The sequence below is a fragment of the Pecten maximus genome, chromosome 10 (genome assembly GCF_902652985.1).
Source record: "Pecten maximus chromosome 10, xPecMax1.1, whole genome shotgun sequence".
Taxonomy (NCBI): Eukaryota; Metazoa; Mollusca; class Bivalvia; order Pectinida; family Pectinidae; genus Pecten; species Pecten maximus.
In genome coordinates, this window is record NC_047024.1 from 2,117,203 (window position 1) to 2,137,514 (window position 20,312).

General features: G+C 37.1%; 1 protein-coding gene across 1 annotated transcript; it reads right to left on the reverse strand.

Annotated features, from left to right (window-relative positions):
* Window positions 1-605: 605 nt before the first annotated feature.
* Window positions 606-16,346, reverse strand: LOC117335766. Its single transcript, XM_033895946.1, has 14 exons — window positions 16,195-16,346; window positions 15,592-15,684; window positions 14,454-15,044; window positions 13,173-13,751; window positions 12,579-12,616; window positions 12,005-12,162; window positions 11,267-11,456; window positions 10,352-10,489; window positions 9,969-10,187; window positions 9,573-9,675; window positions 8,575-8,695; window positions 7,948-7,990; window positions 6,160-6,187; window positions 606-1,259 (listed from the first exon to the last, which is right to left on the reverse strand). Exons 1-14 carry the CDS (start codon window positions 16,229-16,231, stop codon window positions 1,000-1,002), a joined length of 2,598 nt encoding a protein of 865 aa, XP_033751837.1. The 5' UTR covers window positions 16,232-16,346; the 3' UTR covers window positions 606-999.
* Window positions 16,347-20,312: the final 3,966 nt, after the last annotated feature.

Sequence of the window (20,312 nt, forward strand, 5' to 3'; positions counted from 1 at the left end):
ACCGTAGTGTAGGTAGTCCGACCTATCACAGAAATCAGCTGTACCGTAGTGTAGGTAGTCCGACCTATCACAGAAATCAGCTGTACCGTAGTGTAGGTAGTCCGACCTATCACAGAAATCAGCTGTACCGTAGTGTGGGTAGTCTGACCTATCACAGAAATCAGCTGTACCGTAGTGTAAGTAGTCCGACCTATCACAGAAATCAGCTGTACCGTAGTGTAGGTAGTCTGACCTATCACAGAAATCAGCTGTACCGTAGTGTAGGTAGTCCGACGTATCACAGAAATCAGCTGTACCGTAGTATTGGTAGTCCGACGTATCACAGAAATCAGCTGTACCGTAGTATTGGTAGTCCGACGTATCACAGAAATCAGCTGTACCGTAGTGTAGGTAGTCCGACGTATCACAGAAATCAGCTGTACCGTAGTGTGGGTAGTCCGACCTATCACAGAAATCAGCTGTACCGTAGTGTAGGTAGTCCGACCTATCACAGAAATCAGCTGTACCGTAGTGGGGGTAGTCCGACCTATCACCGATATCAGCTGTACCGTAGTGGGGGTAGTCCGACGTATCACAGATATCAGCTGTACCGTAGAGTAGGTAGTCCGACCTATCACCGATATCAGCTGTACCGTAGTGTTGGTAGTCCGACCTATCACAGATATCAGCTGTACCGTAGAGTAGGTAGTCCTACCTATCACAGAAATCAGCTGTACCGTAGTGTAGGTAGTCCGACCTATCACAGATATCAGCTGTACCGTAGTGGGGGTAGTCCGACCTATCACAGAAATCAGCTGTACCGTAGTGTTGGTAGTCCGACCTATCACAGAAATCAGCTGTACCGTAGTGGGGGTAGTCCGACCTATCACAGAAATCAGCTGTACCGTAGTGTGGGTAGTCTGACCTATCTCAGAAATCAGCTGTACCGTAGTGGGGGTAGTCCGACCTATCACAGAAATCAGCTGTATAAATCCTCCCCTCGGAATCACTTGAACTGTTTTATATGTACATTGCGAGTGTGTTGACCGGTGGAAATCCAAGTTTTCTTAAGCATTTTTCCAAATCATCAACAGTCACGCCGGGATTACATATGTACCACTCATGTAGAACGAAACTACATTTCTCTTCAGAACATAGAGGGGCATTTCTGTCCAGACAATCCAGATAGATAATGGGTAGTCCAAGAGCCTTTCCTAGATAGCGCCATCTTCGTGATATCTTACTGTTACACACTGCTCTGATCGCCGTTCTAAGGTAGTCTGTAAAGATATTAAGGTTTAGGAGTTATTGAGGTTTGTTCAAGTGTGGCGATTTAGACAAGACTGTTCGAGGCTTGGACTTGTGTTCAAAGTTTAGGCTAGTGATCAAGTTTTGGACGAGTGTTTGAGGTTTGTATTAGTGTTCGAGGCTTGGACAAGTGTTCCGAGGTTTAGACGAGTAGTTTTTTTTCACTAGTGTTCGAGGCTTGGATAAGTGTGTTCGAGGGTTAGACTAATGTTCAAGGTTTTGATTGAGGTTGGTACAAGTGTTCGAGTCGGACTTTTGTTTGAGGTTCAGACCAGTTTTTCGAGGTTTGGATTAGTGTTGGGGGTCTGGATGGCGGGATTCACTTCAGGCCCCCCCCCCTAAAAATGAATTTGTCCAACATGATATTGTGAAATTATGAAAAGATATGACCAACTACCTATAAGCATGTTTTTTCCGTACAGGATATTCATCAAGAAACTGATAAGGAAAAAACAGCTTCACAAACTGAATCCTTAACTCATCAACATACGTCATACCAAACAACAGCTTCACAAACTAAAAACTTAACAACATACGTCATACCAAACAACAGCTTCACAAACTAAAAACTTAACATACGTCACATCAAACAACAGCTTCACAAACTAAAAACTTAACAACATACGTCATACCAAACAACAGCTTCACAAACTAAAAACTTAACAACATACGTCATACCAAACAACAGCTTCACAAACTAAAAACTTAACAACATACGTCACATCAAACAACAGCTTCACAAACTAAAAACTTAACAACATACGTCATACCAAACAACAGCTTCACAAACTAAAAACTTAACAACATACGTCATACCAAACAACAGCTTCACAAACTAAAAACTTAACAACATACGTCACATCAAACAACAGCTTCACAAACTAAAAACTTAACAACATATGTCATACCAAACAACAGCTTCACAAACTAAAAACTTAACAACATACGTCATACCAAACAACAGCTTCACAAACTAAAAACTTAACAACATACGTCACATCAAACAACAGCTTCACAAACTAAATCCTTAACAACATACGTCATACCAAACAACAGCTTCACAAACTAAAAACTTAACAACATACGTCATACCAAACAACAGCTTCACAAACTAAATCCTTAACTCAACAACATACGTCATACCAAACAACAGCTTCACAAACTAAAAACTTAACAACATACGTCATACCAAACAACATCTTTACAAACTAAAAACTTAACAACATACGTCATACCAAACAACAGCGAGCAAGCGGTTTGTACTAAAGTGTAAAAACAACATGTAATGATATGCCAGTTCAATTTTCATTATACGTCACTTGAAAGTTGATTGGATAGGATTTGTGAAAATCAAGCTTCAAACGTTTAAAACACAATGATGTAAGTGTGTTGTCTTCCACAAATAACAATTTCATTTGAAAGCTGTATTTTCAGAGAAACGATTCATTTTAAAAGTCAAATTGCTAACCTCAATTTTACATTACCAATGCAAGTCAGAGTCAGCATTGTGGCACTGCCACAAATCAACAGGGTGACTTAAAACAGACCTGCTAAAGCTATGTATATATCATATAATATAATCTACATCATGTGGTATCGTTGTAACAGGAGGTAACTGTATGCAAATTTGTGAATCATTCCATATCTATATCTATATATATACCGTACGTGTATATATTTACACATATCAAAATTGGAATGACATTGAAGATTTGCAAGTTTAAGTTCACCATCAGTCATGGGAGGTTGATGTAAAATGTTATATTGACCGGGGTAATTAGTAATTTTGGTAATATATTTATGAAGCTCTATTCTGTACTTTCTACCAGTGCTTATATTAGAGAATGGACACAATTATATGTTCTCCAATGTCAAAATTAATCATATGTAAAATATTAGGGGTTTATTTGACCGAGACATATTTAAAAAAAATTGTAATCATTCGCCATTCGAGGCCTGATTGCCGTCATAGTTGAATTACCAAAATGGACCTGAAATCAATATTTTTAAAAGAGAATGATCTGTGACTTGAATATTTCATAAAAATAATTTAATACATCGTTTATTAACTTCATTCAGATCTTCAGACACCACATAATTTGTGTAGTCATATATAGAAATATATTAACCATTTTGTTATTGACTTATAGTTCACACAAGTAAGCACTAGATGTAAGCAGTAAGTATATGTACTGCTATCTACTGGCATGACTTTGAGTACAGTAGACTACACTCGCTTTGTGGATATTGACAGTATAACATATATTTACATACTAATTCAATTTTAGAATTGTAACTGAAATCTTGTAACAGCATGGCACAAATAGTCATCTGAACATTTGTTGTATATTGAAAAAATATTTAAGGTAAATATTAACTCATTTGCTTGACTTCAATTTTCAGTTTATCAATTCATTGATTACTCCGTGTTTGAAGTATGGTGAAGTGAGAATTTCAAGTCTTGATCATGACTCGATGAACATTCTAAATTAACAAATTATTAAAATGAATTTGTTTGAAAAATAACGCAAGTTCCACAGCAATATTATATAGAGTATCAATCACAATATGTCAGAAGTTATAAAACTACAGATAACAATTAACCGCTGAATATCAAATTAAGTGAATATCACAAGTATTTTTGCATTTGTTTTTACAAAATCCGGATTTCCGTCTTTAAAAAAAATACCTAGTAGAAGTAGTGCATAGTAAACGTAGCCATGTCACAGCTGATTTTAATCAGATTGACTTAACATGAACTTAACACCGTCTCAGTAGTTCGTCACAATCGAAAATTTGGTCGTGAATTCGGTATTTTGCAAATTATTTCAAAATACATCCCGGTAAATGAAAAAAAAAATTCTCGTAAAAATATCGATTTTTGGTCCACTATCGGCCATTTCGGTAATTCAACTCTAACGACAATCGGGCCGCGATTCGCAAATGAATAATTCATTTAAAATTCGGTCAAATAAACCTCTAATATTTTATATATGATACAATTAGGCATTGAAGAACATATATATTGGTCAATCCTCTGAAAATAATGCCAATTTATATCATAATTAACCCCCATTTTTCTTCGTTTCGGTATTTCCAAGTCCGCTAATTCTCGTCTTTGCCGAAAAAAAACAACCTATATAATTGTTCATTTTTAACATGACAACTGCCAACCACACGTATCCAAAAATGTTATTGTTGATATCATCTTAATATTGTCGTAGTTATCTGTCACTTCGATTGTAAACCCCCTGCCAAAATCATGGAAGAATCGACCAATCAAATTGGTTTAACTTTTGATTGCCGTAATCTTGCAGTTACCTCCCTTACAACAGTAAATACGATCAAAGTATCGCCTACAACAAGCAATCCCGTGCACATAACAAGATATTATCATTTGCATTTGATTTATTGGTCATTTTCATCAAAGGAAATTGGTATATGGAAATCGATGACAACGTTAACGCTATGACCAGTCACCCTGACCACAAATGCCACCTAATTGTAAGTCTATACATACATGTATGTACAGTTCTTTCTCGCAAACACCGTTAACACGTACAGTAACCTACATGTATAGTATGATACAATGTATCGTCTCGTATGCCGTTATTAATATATTTCTTTCTCTAAATTATAGAAATACACACCTAGTTGATAATGATGTAACATTCTACAATATACATATTACACATTTAAGTAAATCGCGGACATATTTGCAGACCTATGCTATAATGTCAGCCGTTTTGGAATGAACACGGAAGAGCAAAACTTTCTAAACATCCGGAGACGAATGCGCCTGTGCAATAGTTGTTTACATAAATATATTGACCTGGAGTTATTCGCAAAGTTCAGGTTCATTTAGTCTTAACATTTCGCTAGCGTAATGCATTTCTCAAATCGTATGCATCTTGAAAACATCTACTGAATATATTTCAACATTTTCGGTAAAACCACTATATAAAACGTTGGTGAATGTGGTTACCAAATATGGTCATATTTCTCAGTCCAGTTCTTGATTGCAATAACCGAACATTAATGTTCGTTTAAAAAGCCAGAGCAAGGAGTGCTTTTAAACGAACGACAGACGGATGGAACCACTGACAAGGGGGTTTGAACAGCTCACCATCGTGAAGATGGCTGGCTAAAATTCCACAGCATATCAGATGAAACACCTTGATATAGAAAGACAATCACAAAAGGAAATGTTTCATAACTTTTACCAAGCACCTACAAATTGTACGAATAAAGAGATTGATCAGAGCATTTTAACCTTGCTTATGACATAATTCCTGGGTGCAAATGGTGATCATGACCAGAAACCATATCATGACTGACCAAAAATCAAAAGGACTTCGTCTTTGTACCGTTTTGAATTGCACCTGCGTCGTACTTTCGATTTGTAACTGGTACAGAACAAATCGACAATACGGATAGACATTTATTTGCACAGACAGAAGACAAACGGAAAGACACTCGTTTGTACAGACAAAGGATAAAGGGAGAGACATGCATTTGTACAGACAAAAGTCAAACGGAAATACATCCATTTGTACAGAAAAAAAAATCACCAGGAAAGACACCCATTTGTACAGACAAAGCATAAAAGGAAAGACACCCATTTGTACAGACAAAGGACAATAAAGGCAGACATTTATTAGTAAAGACAAAGGACAATGCGAGCAGACGTTGATTTCTACAGACAAAAGAAATTACGAATATATATTTATTTGCGTGTACTGTCAGTATTACATATAATTTAATCTTACCAAAACAGATGTATGTTTGGTCCAATAATAATTGATTACTTTTTATTTAGTATGTAAGTTTTTAAAAAGTAAATAGGACTAATTCCACACATGGTTTACTCACGGTCAGGTATGGCAGCAGTACTCAGGTTCTGACAATAAAACCAAACAGGAATAATTATATAAACATTCCATAACTGACTTCACAATTAAAACATGACATCATATTTATGTAAACATAATTGATGTTAAGTGATGAATACGTTGTTTTTAAATTCTCCTATATAATATGCAAGTGAAACAATAATTTATAAGAACTAAACTAACCAAACATGTTGATCTTCTATCTATATATTATATCTTTGTTGAACATAAACATGATATTAAATAAGCATCATTCCAATATTACATTATGTATATAATTCGCATAGCTGCAAATGCTTTGTAAAACCTCATTTCCAGCTGTCATATATTTATAAACGACTCTTTATTATCATCTAACCCTTAAGAAGACAGATTTGAGAGGAATTTAGCTATAAACAATAGGCCAAAATGGCCTGTATCGCTCACCTGGTTTGATTTGACAAAACTAGCGTTATTTGTTGATGTCTAAGCCCAGACTCCATACGGATGTGAAAAGACCCCGAGGATTGATAAACAATGGTTATGGAGATCTCAACATTTTACAAAGAATAACCAAGAAAGTCCTTAAGGAAGACCCCTGGCCTATTTCTACAACATGAGTGTTTATCTCTTTATGACCAACAGTGCTATATATGGCTATAGGATGTGGGTCTAAAAGGTTCCAAAGATATACATATATCTATGGGATGGATATCTCAACGGTTTTTCAAAAATATAACCTAGAAACTACCAGTAAGTCCCTAGGGGCGGGGGAAGACACCAGGGTCTATATTAAAAACAGTAATGTGTTTATCTTTTGGTGCCATGCGGTGCTGTATACGGTTATGGGTTGGGTATCTCAAGGGTTTCAAAAGTATAAGTTGCGATTTCAAGGACTTACCTCTATTTGTCCTATTTGACTCCAGCACTCCTGACCCAGAGAGGTCAGAGTCACTATTTATGCTCCAATATGTTCCATTTCCTTTAGGATGTTTCTGACCATATTTGGTTCAAATTTATTATAAGCCCATGATTTTCTGAGTAGCGATTTAAAGGAATTACCTCTATTTCCCATATTGGGCCCGCCCCTCAGGCCCTATGAGGGTTACAGCCACCATTGAAGAAAAAAACTGTTGCCCTTCCCTCAAGGATATTATGAAAATTTGTTTCAAATACATTATTGACTTATTGACTAGAAGCAATCTTAAGCAAATGCTCAAGGAGGACGGACGGACGCCGCGCCAAGGCATAAGTTCACTGGCCATTCGACTCAGGTGAGCTAATAATGTATAATATATACAGAGACGCTTAGAATTTCCTGTACCAATTGCCTTCTTTTCTTCTATATAGCTATAAAGCACCCTTGGAACTTAATCACATTGAAAACTAAATCACAGGGGGAACTTGATCACAGGAGGAACTTGATCACAGGAGGAACTTGATCACAGGGGGAACTTGATCACAGGGGGAACGTGATCACAGGGGGAACGTGATCACAGGGGGAACTTGATCACAGGAGGAACTTGATCACAGGGGGAACGTGATCACAGGGGGAACGTGATCACAGGGGGAACGTGATCACAGGGGGAACTTGATCACAGGAGGAACGTGATCACAGGGGGAACGTGATCACAGGGGGGAACTTAAAGACGGAGCTGAAGCTTTTTATTCTCGTAGTCAATATAATTGGAGTAGTTCAGAAATATAAATCACATACAGGCCAGCTTTCTGAGGGGAGCTGAAACACTACAACAGTAATGACAGACTAGCCCACAACCCGGGTCCTTACCTGTTCAATTTCACTTCTCTTTACTAGTATCTTCTTCGCAACTCTGAAATAAAAAAAAAAGTGCGAAACGTCATTTGTTTTCCTTATACAGCAGGCTTACAAAATGTTTTAAAATCAATAGTCTTCCTAATTGGGATAGATCATTCCTCCAAAAAGTAACGTTTGGTAAGCTCTGCTGGTTAGTTTTGGTTGCCGATGTTAGCCGTTACCCGGTACGTCACGTTTAGATTGTTATGAATATTGTGGTCGGAATATATTCTCATATTTCACGTTTACAAAACATACAAACTTCATTCAATCCCCTTCATATTAAATCACTAAATAACTGCCCCTCTGTAGTTCTCAACAGGGACTTGAACATTTTATACAGTCTACATGTATTTGGACCTTTCCTAGTGTGTATACCACATTTTGAGACTTTTTGGGGGCTAGATTAAAATTCGGTAAAAATGACACCCCTGGTGTTGACCGAAACTTAATCTAGGAAAGGCCCAAATACATGTAGACTGTAACTAATTATCAAGTCCCTGTGGATTTGTCCACGCAACGAGCATCAGTGTTTCAAATAAGGACGGAGTATTCTTATTTTCTTATGCGGCATGCCATGTACTGGTAGCACGACATTACCGTCTGTTTAAATTGTTAACCATGAAGACAATGGCGCCGTGTTCCTTGCGCGCCTCACATGGTGCCTTCTGCCATTTCAGGTCACCGTCCTTGACAAGTATGATCAATCCCTGGGCAATCTCTGTAATACAAAAAAATGACTTCATTGCCTCATCATTTAATCTTGCATGTAAGAAGTATTTACATTGTAATACAAATTAAGCGATCAACCAATAACGTAATGAAACAATAGTAAAAAAATAAACGTTGTCGTTTGTAACGTTGCTTTATATTGGCGAAAGAATTTCTTGAGAAAATAAAGATCATCAAAAAAAAAAAAAAAAAAAAAATGGATTTTCACAGGGACTAGATTATAAAGAATAACTTGAATTTAATTTTCAACAAGAAGCAGTTTATGACGAAAGAGAAACTCCTTTTTTGTGATATGATTTCATAACTCGATTAATAAAGTTCAAATAAATCGTAATCGATAACAAAGTATTTTGAAGAAACACAAAATGAAGATTTTCATTTGGGTAATAACTGGCTAGAATGGGCTGGCAACCCCAGCAAAACAATTTCTGCTTAGTATTTGACAAAATGTGAAAGATGTTCACACATCGTACTATTAAATATAAACAGTAGAGGGGTTAAGAAACCCTACGTGTACATGTAAAGCAGGTTCATCCAGGATTACATTGTATGTGTGCACGACGGCTTCGATTTTGCATCTACACTTAGCCCCAACTTGTAGCGCGGCGATTACTAGGGAGTCTAAATGTTTAGACAATCGTGTTTGAGTGATGGATTTCTGTAGAGTGTTATGTTTTAGAGCAATATCGAGGAATCCACCGTTCAAAATAAACACAAACACACCTTCATACACGTATACATCGTAACGTCGTTTTACAACGTTCAAAATAACGTCCACGTGTAACCTACACGCACGCGTACACGTGAGGGTAACGTCCCAACCTCTCTGTTTATCTGATACAATCTTCATTAAATAAGTACTATACCTCCTCTGTCTAGCATATTAAGCGGAATCGACAGTTTGAGGGGCCGTGTGATGTCCTCTGTCGCTGTAATAGTGACGACTGGTGTAGGACTCGACTCCTGTTCCTAAAACATGAACAAAGAACTATAGCGAAACAGGTTCACACTTATCTCTCTTTCAAGTATTGTTAATATTAAATAAAATAATAATGAAATCAAATAATGAAAGTCATAGCTTTTATTTTTTGTAACCATTTAAAATCTAATAACGCATGCTGGACTTTTGTTTTGTTAAAACGTATAACTATTATATAAATCGTACCGAGAGAAACCACAAGTTTATACTGCATATTATCAAAGTTTTACCGAGACGCAGATGTCAATATCATTGCCGACATATTGCACTTATCAAGCTTTACCAGGAAGCAGATGTCGATATCATCGTCGACAGAATGTTTGTCAGCTGTGATTGTGATTCTGTTGTTACACCGGAGCCGGATCATCCCTCCTCTAGGGGTCAAAGTGTGCATCTCAAGTCGGTCCATAAAGTAGTCGGGCACATCCGGCCACAGCTCGCATGAGACGGCCATAAAGTGCGTCGGACATGCGCGGATGATCGCCGACACACATGACGAGTTCTTATAGAAGAAGAAATAAAAATGAAAACAGATAGAGTTGGTTTGGACTGTTAAAAACCATAAGTAAATCTGACATTTTCAAAAATTGTCAAAGCCATGAAGTAAGATAAATAATAATACATGGATAATTTTACTGTTTGTTATGAGGTGAATTTTTCACCGACCTTTAGTATGACACGTGAGGCTGGGCTGGCTGCAGTTGTCTCCCATGTTTTGCCATTGTCGTATGACGACACAATAAACGCAGGTAAATCTACTGCCTTCCTAGGTTTTGTATCGACAACCAATACTTGTACAGAACTCTGAAACGTAAACACAAGAGGTAAATATGTCTGATCACAAGAGGTAAATATGTCTGATCACAAGATGTAAATATGTCTGATCACAAGAGGTAAATATGTCTGATCACAAGAGGTATATATGTCTGATCACAAGAGGTAAATATGTCTGATGTACATCGTGATATCGACATCAACAACGTCTTTGTTAAGTCTGATGAATGAACAGATCTTCCAACAGATTATCGGCATCCCCATGTAACAAACAATGTACCTCTCTCGAAGAAGTTTTTTCTGATTTCGCGATTCTTATTGAAGGGCTTATAAAAACAGGTAACATAGACCATAAAAGTCCCTTCGATTTCAGGCGAAGATATATCGAATATGAAGATATATAAAATTGTTATATAGATCAGATAAACCCTGTAGACCTTCAGCATCAGCTGTTTACCCAGGTCTGTACATACAACTTACCAGCAGAGACAGCTTACCACTATACGGGTATGATAAGTGGTCCCAATTCTTATTTTTCATTTCTAGATAATAACGTTTTTGCCTACAGATGACTCTATATGCAAGAACATGTTCTCATTTTAATGATTTCCGTGATAAATGCCGACTACTGACGTAATACGTATACCAATACAAAATAGTTAAAGTAGTTCAACTTTGGAAAGCAGGCGAATTTTAGTCCATCAGATGAGAACACTATACTCTGCAATATTAAGTCATTATATCTATTGCGTTAAAAAGTTATTTTGATTAGCGTCTCAATGATAAAGTTTATCCGGATTCCCTTACCTTCTTGCGAAGATTTACGTTAGCTCTCACTCTAAACATCTTACTCAATGGTACGGAGGAATGGTCGCACGGATACAGGTGTCGCATTTTGGTTTTGATGACGTCAATATTCTGGACGATGACGTCCTTGTCACTGACGGCCATCGGAAACACCAAGGCCATCGTGAACGTGGAGGTATTGTCATAGTACCTGTACATATTATCCAAGGAGTAATTATGATACATTAAAACAAAAATAAACTGCTGAATATTTGTATACAGTAGGATAATACTTGTCGCCATTACCACCCTCCAAATGGTCGAGCTTCTCTTTTTTGATCTTCCAGATTTAAAGTTAAAAAATGATGAAATGTTAGATATTTTTCGTGCTCCGCATCTTTATTAGGTACGTAAAGTCTTTATTAGGTACGTAAAGATCGCCGTTATTATTATTTCTTTATACTTAGAAATATTTATATCAATCTTAAACGTAGGTGTTTGGTCGCCAAAAATAAATCGTACAATAAAGGGTCATTTCCGACATTCACGAAATTCAAAATATTATCTCAAAAGACTACAATACAAAATCGTCTAGGAAATATATCTTCGTGTGTATTCTAACATCCTATGTCTATAAAACTACAATTTACTCATCAGCTTCATGATTATATGTTATTGTAATATTAAAGCATGCATATAATTACAGGTATTGCCGATCGTCATTTTAAAATACAACCAGATGTATTGTTTGATACTTACTTAATAGTCGTTTCGTTTGTATTCACAGAACATGTAGAGTGCAACTGGGTCCGGTCCGGTTTCTTTCGCTGCCAGTTTAGACACGTTCTAAATATCTGCTGCTCGTTGGAGGCCGCATCAATGGCCATGCTAAATACAAGGTTCTCAAAACCTTTCATCTGTAACAAAATAATCATTAATAAAACAGGTACATACATATGATTTTAATACTGAAATAACATGTATAATCTTAATACTGAAATAAGCGAACTTTGTATCTTTACTATTTGCTATCGGGGATTCAAACCTGAGCCAAAATGCCTGATGTTTGCAATTTCAAAAAATTATAATAAAGAAAACAATGTTTAGCTATGATAAGTAAATGCACGTTATTTGTACTACAAACACGCATTTCCGTGTGGACAAATTTACTTTATGATAATAATGATCTTTTAGTATACTTGATAACAATGATAACAAATTGAGTCGTCCCTGACTCGTCTTACATTTGTATTACCATGTTTCCCCCGCTTTACGTATGTATCTTATAGATGATAAACATGACGTCATCCCATAAATACTTAGAATAACATACCGTTTGTATTCGCTGACGCCTGTCCGATAATTCTTCCTCTGTAAATATAATACAGGTAACAGTGGAACCACAATGACAGATATTATTGTGACAAATACACAAACAATCGTCCATATACTTGCTGTTTTTTCTCTTTCAATAAGCTTGTATATCCGACAAATGTCGATTTTTTTCTCTATACCGCGGGTGTCATTTCATGCGTTTTTGTGATAATCAGTATACATAATGTCGGCGATATACCATCTTTGATATTTTTGTTTTTGTTGGCAAGTAGAAATTGCTCTTCAACAAATGATTATACAAACCACGCTATTATGCTCTAACCCACTTGGCATGCTTCCTCCATGTTTGAGAACTTAGATATGTTTCACAAGGATTATAATAAAGAACAGTGTTTCAACGAAGCAGCAAGGAAGGCTCGATACCTTTAACGTACTTTGGCTAATTATGGAGGTGTTATAGATAAGTTAAATATCTGTGTAAGAAAATGTTTTTAAACCAATAATGTAACGAACAGCAATTAGTGTTATAATTAGTACAATTCTATCAACGTGAAATCCTCCATAAACTATAGTATACAGTCTCAACACTTACCGGGGGCGGCATATTTACTCATAACACTGGCCTTCTTCCCACGACCAAACGTCAATGCTCTCCAGAAGTTGTTAAGCTTCCAATGCAGGAAGTCATTCAGCTCCTTATCAAATTTATGCTTGTTGTTCTTCTGGACGGCAATCTGAGCATGGCCAAATGCTTCGTTCAGTACGCTCACACAAAGATTCATCATTAGGATGCTGACAGAGAACCCGAAAATGCTGAATATTAAGATGCTGCCGTAATCTAGGAATTTGATGCTTGTTTTCACCTTGAACATCCCCAAAGCCACACGGTACAGGAACAGTAATGTACTGTAAATATTCCGTAGTTCCCACTGGTCCGTGTTGAAGAACATATACACAACAGATGTGAAGGCAACGAGAAGTATAGCCTGTACTATAAAGAGTGAGAACAGTGTGTGCCGAGACAAATCGAGAAACACCTTAAACAAATGGAACTGGTAGTTGAAGGTCAATGGTGACAACAGGCTGATGATGGCGTTGAAGCATGCGAAACCAATAAAGGCCATGAAGAAAGAATCCATTGTACTGGCTAGTTCAAACGAAACATGTTGTCCTGAAAATAGAGTTGAATAATACAGCTTTATTACATTTTTACCAGTGAAATATCAAAAATTATTCATTGTATAAAAGTGATATTTTTCACTAGTGACAAATATCATATTTTCACTAGTGACAAATATCATATTTTTCACTAGTGAAAAATATCACTTTTGCTGATTTGTCCAATCAAATCAATGATTAAAAAATACCAAATAATTGACCAATCAGAAAGCCCGACATATATGTCAGCACCTGGACAGGGGAAACTACTTTATTGTTTACAAATTATCGCTGTAGTCCTAGTTAGCATACGGGGTAGGGTTTTCGTTGATAAAAAATGTAATAAACAGAATATCTAACAGTGTCTTCAGTAATACCAAATATATTTCACTCGTGCGGCTAATATTTTGATATTTTTCACTCGTGCTGCGCACTCATGAAAAATATCAAAATATTAGCCCCACTCGTGAAATATATTTGGTATTACTGAAGACACTGTTAGATATCCTCTATTTATTGTCGGGTAAAATGGATTCAGGTTTGTTTTAAGTCATGGCTAGCGCGATTGACAAAGTGCCTATCTACCAAAGAGGATAATTTAATGAATTGTTATAGTGAAACAATAAATATTATTAATCATATTTTTTATTGCCGACACTAATGACAGACAGTTCCTATAGTGGAATATCATAAAGAGTCATGATAAACTACTTACTTGGGTTCTTGGCTATTTTTTCAATAACGGTAATGGTCCCATCCAGTCGGATAATGTAACAGACTATTGCGGCGATACAAATCACTATATCAAATAAAGTGATGTAAAATACCAGTGTACGGAGTACTCTCCCTTTGGACACGACGCCATCTTTGACGAGAAGTACTAGTCTGATAACGACGACAACGATGAAGACGAACTGAGAGAAGAGAATAATATAATCCCACGCCGTGTTGTAAGGGTACAAATTGGCAGATACCGCAGTCATCGTGAATGTTATTCCTCCAAAGGGAGGTAACTCGAATACGACGTTGACGTAACTGAAAAGGTTTGAGTTAGCGTTATACGCCATGAAGGTGACAAAGACCGCCCTGGTCTCATTGTTGATCCATCGGTATGTTTTCAGGTCGGCGACAGATCGGAAGGCAGCTGATTGTTTGGGACCGATATCGATGTAGTAGCCTCCTGATCCGTATATGGCGTGTTCCCCATTAGTAAGAACCGCCTCCGTGTCTTCGGATGTATAGTATTTAAATGCGTAGTCCAGCTCTTCGTTTTCGTCGAAACAGGTATCGTTGTATGGCTGCCATCCTAAGTTGATATACCACAAAACAAGATTCAGAATATATGGAAGACCATAACTGGTGGTTAACAGTTGGTGTAGATTGACAGCTTGTAACAGAACCTTTGACAAAACCTTTGGCAGAATCTTTAGTTAAATGTGTCCTTATACCTATGTAATGGTTTTCAATGCGTTATGCTTAATTGTCGCTATTCAATTATGGATATATATTCTGCTTGAAGCTAGCCTAAGACTAAAGTATGAGACCAAAAGTAAACCCAGAGTGGGTCTATTTATATATATCACGTGATTCACTTTGTATGAACGTATACAATATAATAGATCTACACATTATATATGTATGTAGATTAGAAATAGCCAAGACAATTTTTGCTATATTCTAATAAGAAGAATATTCATTAGTAATGATTTATTTTACCATTATATATGTATGCCACGAATAGCTGCGATTAAAAAACAAATTGAACATTCCCTGTTCTCTACATTGGCAAATCCCTCGTGAAACGTCTTATTGTGATTTATCAGTATGAACCGTATTGAAAAAAAACAACTTACCTTTGCAGAATTCGCCATTTACTTCTGAACTAATCGAGTAATCAGAAGTACATTTCACAAAACCTGCAAACTTTTTGAACGTCTGGCATTTCTCTGAAAAATTAATAAACAGAGAAGTTGAATATTTGAAAATCTTTTGTAAATTCATGGAATTAAGAGAATACCTATCGTAACTGAAATCGTACTTCTAACCGCGGTATTATCAAAATTTCTGAAATCGTACTTCTAATAGCTGTTTCATCAAAATTACTGAAATCTTTTTCTAACAGCGTTATTTTCAAAATTACCCAAATCGTAATTCTAACAGCGCTTTTGTTCAAAATTACTGAAATCTCTTTCTAATAGCTGTTTCATCAAAATTACTGGAATCGTAATTCTAACAGCGATATTTTCAAAATTACTGAAATCGTAATTCTAACAGCTGTTTAATCAAAATTACTGAAATCGTTTTTTAACAGTTGTTTGATCATTATCATTGAAATCGTACTTAGAAACGCGGTATTATCAAAATTTCTGAAATCGTAATTCTAATCTTTCGGCTAACCCTAACCCTTAATCTGTCGCTATGCTAATCAACATTTCTAGACAACACTGTCAACTTACCGGAGGACCGAACTTGGCGTATTCTAATCAGCCCCATCCTATATAGATATTCGTCATCAAAGAATTTCTGTACGTAAGACGCTCTAATTCGTCCATTATAAGCAAACTTTGGAAAGACCTTGACGATAAATACATCGTTTAACCATGTATAGATATCTTCCACTTGTCTTATCTGAAAAAAATATGTTAAAGGCATTGTTATGGCAATGCTTAAATGGATACAGTATAAAGATGTCTATAGTTACAGGTTAAATACACGTAAACATAGAAAGATGGGACACACTGACAGTTTACTAAATGTAACCACAAAGCTCATAAGTTGTACATATGCATCAAATAACAATAGATAGAACTAGAACTGTCGCCAGGATGGCTGACTAATACCCCCGCAATCTACACGAGTCAATGGTGAATTGGAACTGTTAATTAGAGGCCAACTAAGATAACCCAGTAATAAAGTGACCAGTTGCCATAGCAACCATAATTTTGAGAAAAAGAAAGTGAGATGCACATCTGCACTTGGTCCTCTATATTTGTGTGAAGTTTCATTGAAATCGGCCCTTCGTTTTAGGAGGAGTTGTCCGGACAAACTTAAAGTTATGGTTCTTATCAGGAAACCTTTTTATAGTGACCAGTTGCCATAGCAACCATAATTTTGAGAAAAAGAAAGTGGCATGCACATCTACACTTGGTCCTCTATATTTGTGTGAAGTTTCATTGAAATCGGCCTTTCGGTTTAGGAGGAGTTGTCTGGACAAACTTAAAGTTATGGTTCTTATCAGAAAACCTGTGTATAGTGACCAGTTGCCATAGCAACCATGATTTTGAGAAAAAGAAAGTGGCATGCACATCTACACTTGGTCCTCAATATTTTTGTGAAGTTTCATTGAAATCAGCCCTTCGGTTTAGGAGGAGTTGTCCGGACAAACTTAAAGTTATGGTTCTTATCAGAAAACCTGTTTATAGTGACCAGTTGCCATAGTAACCATAATTTTGAGAAAAAGAAATGGCATGCACATCTTCACATGATCATTAAGATGTGTGTGAAGTTTCATTGGAATCGGCCCTTCGGTTTAGGAGGAGTTGTCCGGACAAACTTAAAGTTATGGTTCTTATCAGAAAATCTGTTTATAGTGACCCGTTGCCATAGCAACCATAATTTTGAGAAAAAGAAAGTGTCATGCACATCTACACATGATCATTAATATGTGTGTGAAGTTTCATTGGAATCGGCCCATCGGTTTAGGAGGAGTTGTCCGGACAAAATGCGTCTACAGACAGACGGACTTCGTTGCGGGGGTATAATAAAGATCGAACGACTGCAAGAACATGTATAAGTAAACTGTACAAAGAGTATATCAGAAATACTCAAAAACGGTACAGGGTCAAAAAGACAAATAATCACATATAATATGTTTTCTGGTATCACATATCATACAACGCATATATTGCCTGATATCACAGATCATATCGGTTCGACTGCTTATGCTACTTTTTAGAATCGAAGCGACTCGATTAGATTGTCGTCGGGTACATTCCATGTGTTGCGATTCGCCAACCTATATCTACAGGATATACAGACAGAAATCCTTACCTTTGTTTTCGGCTCCAGCGTTGATCTCAGATAACTGTTTTGGTAATATGCTGTATCGATAAAGTTATGAGAACACAGTATGAGGATAAGTGTAACGTAGCCTATACGCACGGACCAGGAAACGAGCTTTTTGGACAATTGTCTATCTAATTTCAACCGGTGTCCATCTTTATCTATCTCGGAGATCTCCTGAATATCTTGGGGACTTGGAATGCTGCTTGAGTACCACTGTTTCTCGATTGGTACGTCGTAATCTAACGAAATGGAAAGTGTTTACATACTGTAGTATTAACACATGACAAATCATCAAAAATAAACGCAAAACACAATGGCTGAAGTCTGTGCTGGTCAAAATGTACCACATGTGACAACATCTGTGAGAGAATTAAATGGCATCGGGATACATTTGTATCGAACAGAAATGGCTTTAACAGCAAATAATCAACCTACTCTCGAAATCTATCAACGTATTTGATGTGATATGCAATAGTTATAGATGTAACACTATAAATAGGGTGTTTAGTCATGTGATACTCATGTGATAATCATGTGATATGCAATGTGTACGACTCGTATGTATACTTCCTAATCGACTAGGTATCAGTTCTCCTTACCAAAAACTCGGAATATAAGTCACAATGTCGACTGGGGCTGTTTAGTTTGGTTTTGTACTAGCCCGAGTATAAGGACAGCGTACCTAGATAGTACAATATTTGGAAATAGGTGCTCCTTATGACCTTTCACGTCCGATCGTGGATTCTAAAGATTGTACATCGTGAAATATGAAGTTGGTACCATCCACATTTTATTCCGAATCAAGGGTAAAGAAGACTGCATCACAACTGTTTCGACCTATTTTGGACACAGCAATTAGCGACAGGGGGGTGCATCATCATAATCAGTAAAGGAAATATATAACAACATAATACCTTGTACTTTGCTAGATGTCAATGTTATATACAACATCATACCTTGTATTTCGTTAGTCTTGGGAGTCATGGGCACATCCACTAGTACCTTACGGGCACCACCGCTACAACAGAAAGCAACCACGGCGGCAAGGGCGACAGCCTGGAAAGAATACAACACACATAACAGGGAAGTATTACTACAAATATACACATTGTTTATTTTACAATTATCGCCTAGTTCTTTATTCAACACATGTTTAACTTTCTCGTGGGGTCGGATGGGTCTAACCATGAGAAGAGTTCGAAGTACACAGATAAAACACGGGGTCGGTGCTACTCTTGTGTATCTGTCTTCTAGGAAAGCCGTAGTTTACACTCACATCGGTAATGTTTAGCTAAATCTGAAGTACCATTTTAACTGCTTTACTCTAATTGTTTTATCTACGTACGGGTCTTTTAGATTTTATTTTACTCTCGGAATTATTTTACTCTTATTACTGAATTGCTGTTATAAAAAATAACCTACGTTACCTTGAGAGGCTCAACGATGACCACGCTCTGCAATGTTCCAATGAAGAAGGCAAGCAGCCATTGAAGTGTGATTTCGGGACCCCAGTCGAGTGAGTACAGAAACGTGAACGTTGAGCTGCTAAGAATAGCTGCAATCACAAGAGCATACGCAACGAAGATAGTCCACCAGGGGAGACGACGAGGAGCTTTTGACTTCTCATTTCCGGAAGTAGCACTGGAGACTTCTCCCTTGAGTTCATGTCGGAATGTTCTTTTCCGGAAAATAGCCATGATAATGAAAGTTGGGATCACAGCCAAGGCGGCTGCCACGAATCCGACATATACCTGTTTGTAGCTGAAGTTAAAAGGTCCCAACGCAATACTGTTCTCCTTGCCTGCTGGTGTGTTGTAAAACATGGCTGATACAATCATAGAGAGAAACAAAAGTGATCCAATCGTCCACATTCGCTGAACCCGATTAAACCTACTGAAGTGTGGCCGAGCAGAAACAGAGAACCACAAGTTATCATCAAACAGTTGTCGGAGACTTAGCTCGGAGAATAACAGATGACCACCAATGGCGTTTTCGTCCTGGGCGGGAAGACGCTTCCAGAGTTTGCCATCGGCTCTGTCTAATGCCATCCACTCCCCGCAAACAAACGCGTATCTGTTAAACGTTATACAAAAGAACTACACGTTTTAAATACTGGAATGATATTAAGCTGGCAATTGAGTTCTAATAAGTGTCACGGGATCTAAATTTCGCATGCTGGACCCTGTAAAACTCTCTATATGGAGTATCTAACGTTAGCCCTTCTAACAAACTTTCATCGAAAATATTTTATTCTTATTTTCCCGGTTCCGAAATCAAACATTACTGCACCTATGGACACATCACCATCTTACCTTTGATTATCCGAGAGATCGTGGACAACGATTTTAGTGAGCAGCCACTTTGGTGACGAGCCCTCATTGTCGTGCCATACAGTCACGTGTTTCAGCTTTCCCAAGTGTTGTGGGGTTGTGACATAGAAATGGGATGTTGTTCCCCGACGGAAGTTCTGAAACAAAATAAACAGTGCAGTAGCCTTTGTTCTGAGTCG

Excerpts from the sequence above, each read along its gene's own strand:
- LOC117335766 (XM_033895946.1), bottom strand. The coding sequence starts at position 16,231 with ATGGGGCTGATTAGAATACGCCAAGTTCGGTCCTCCG. Across the intron at positions 13,752-14,453 it reads AAAAATAGCCAAGAACCCAA|GACAACATGTTTCGTTTGAA; the intron begins GTAAGTAGTTTA and ends CTCTATTTTCAG. Across the intron at positions 11,457-12,004 it reads ACAAACGAAACGACTATTAA|GTACTATGACAATACCTCCA; the intron begins GTAAGTATCAAA and ends TAATATGTACAG.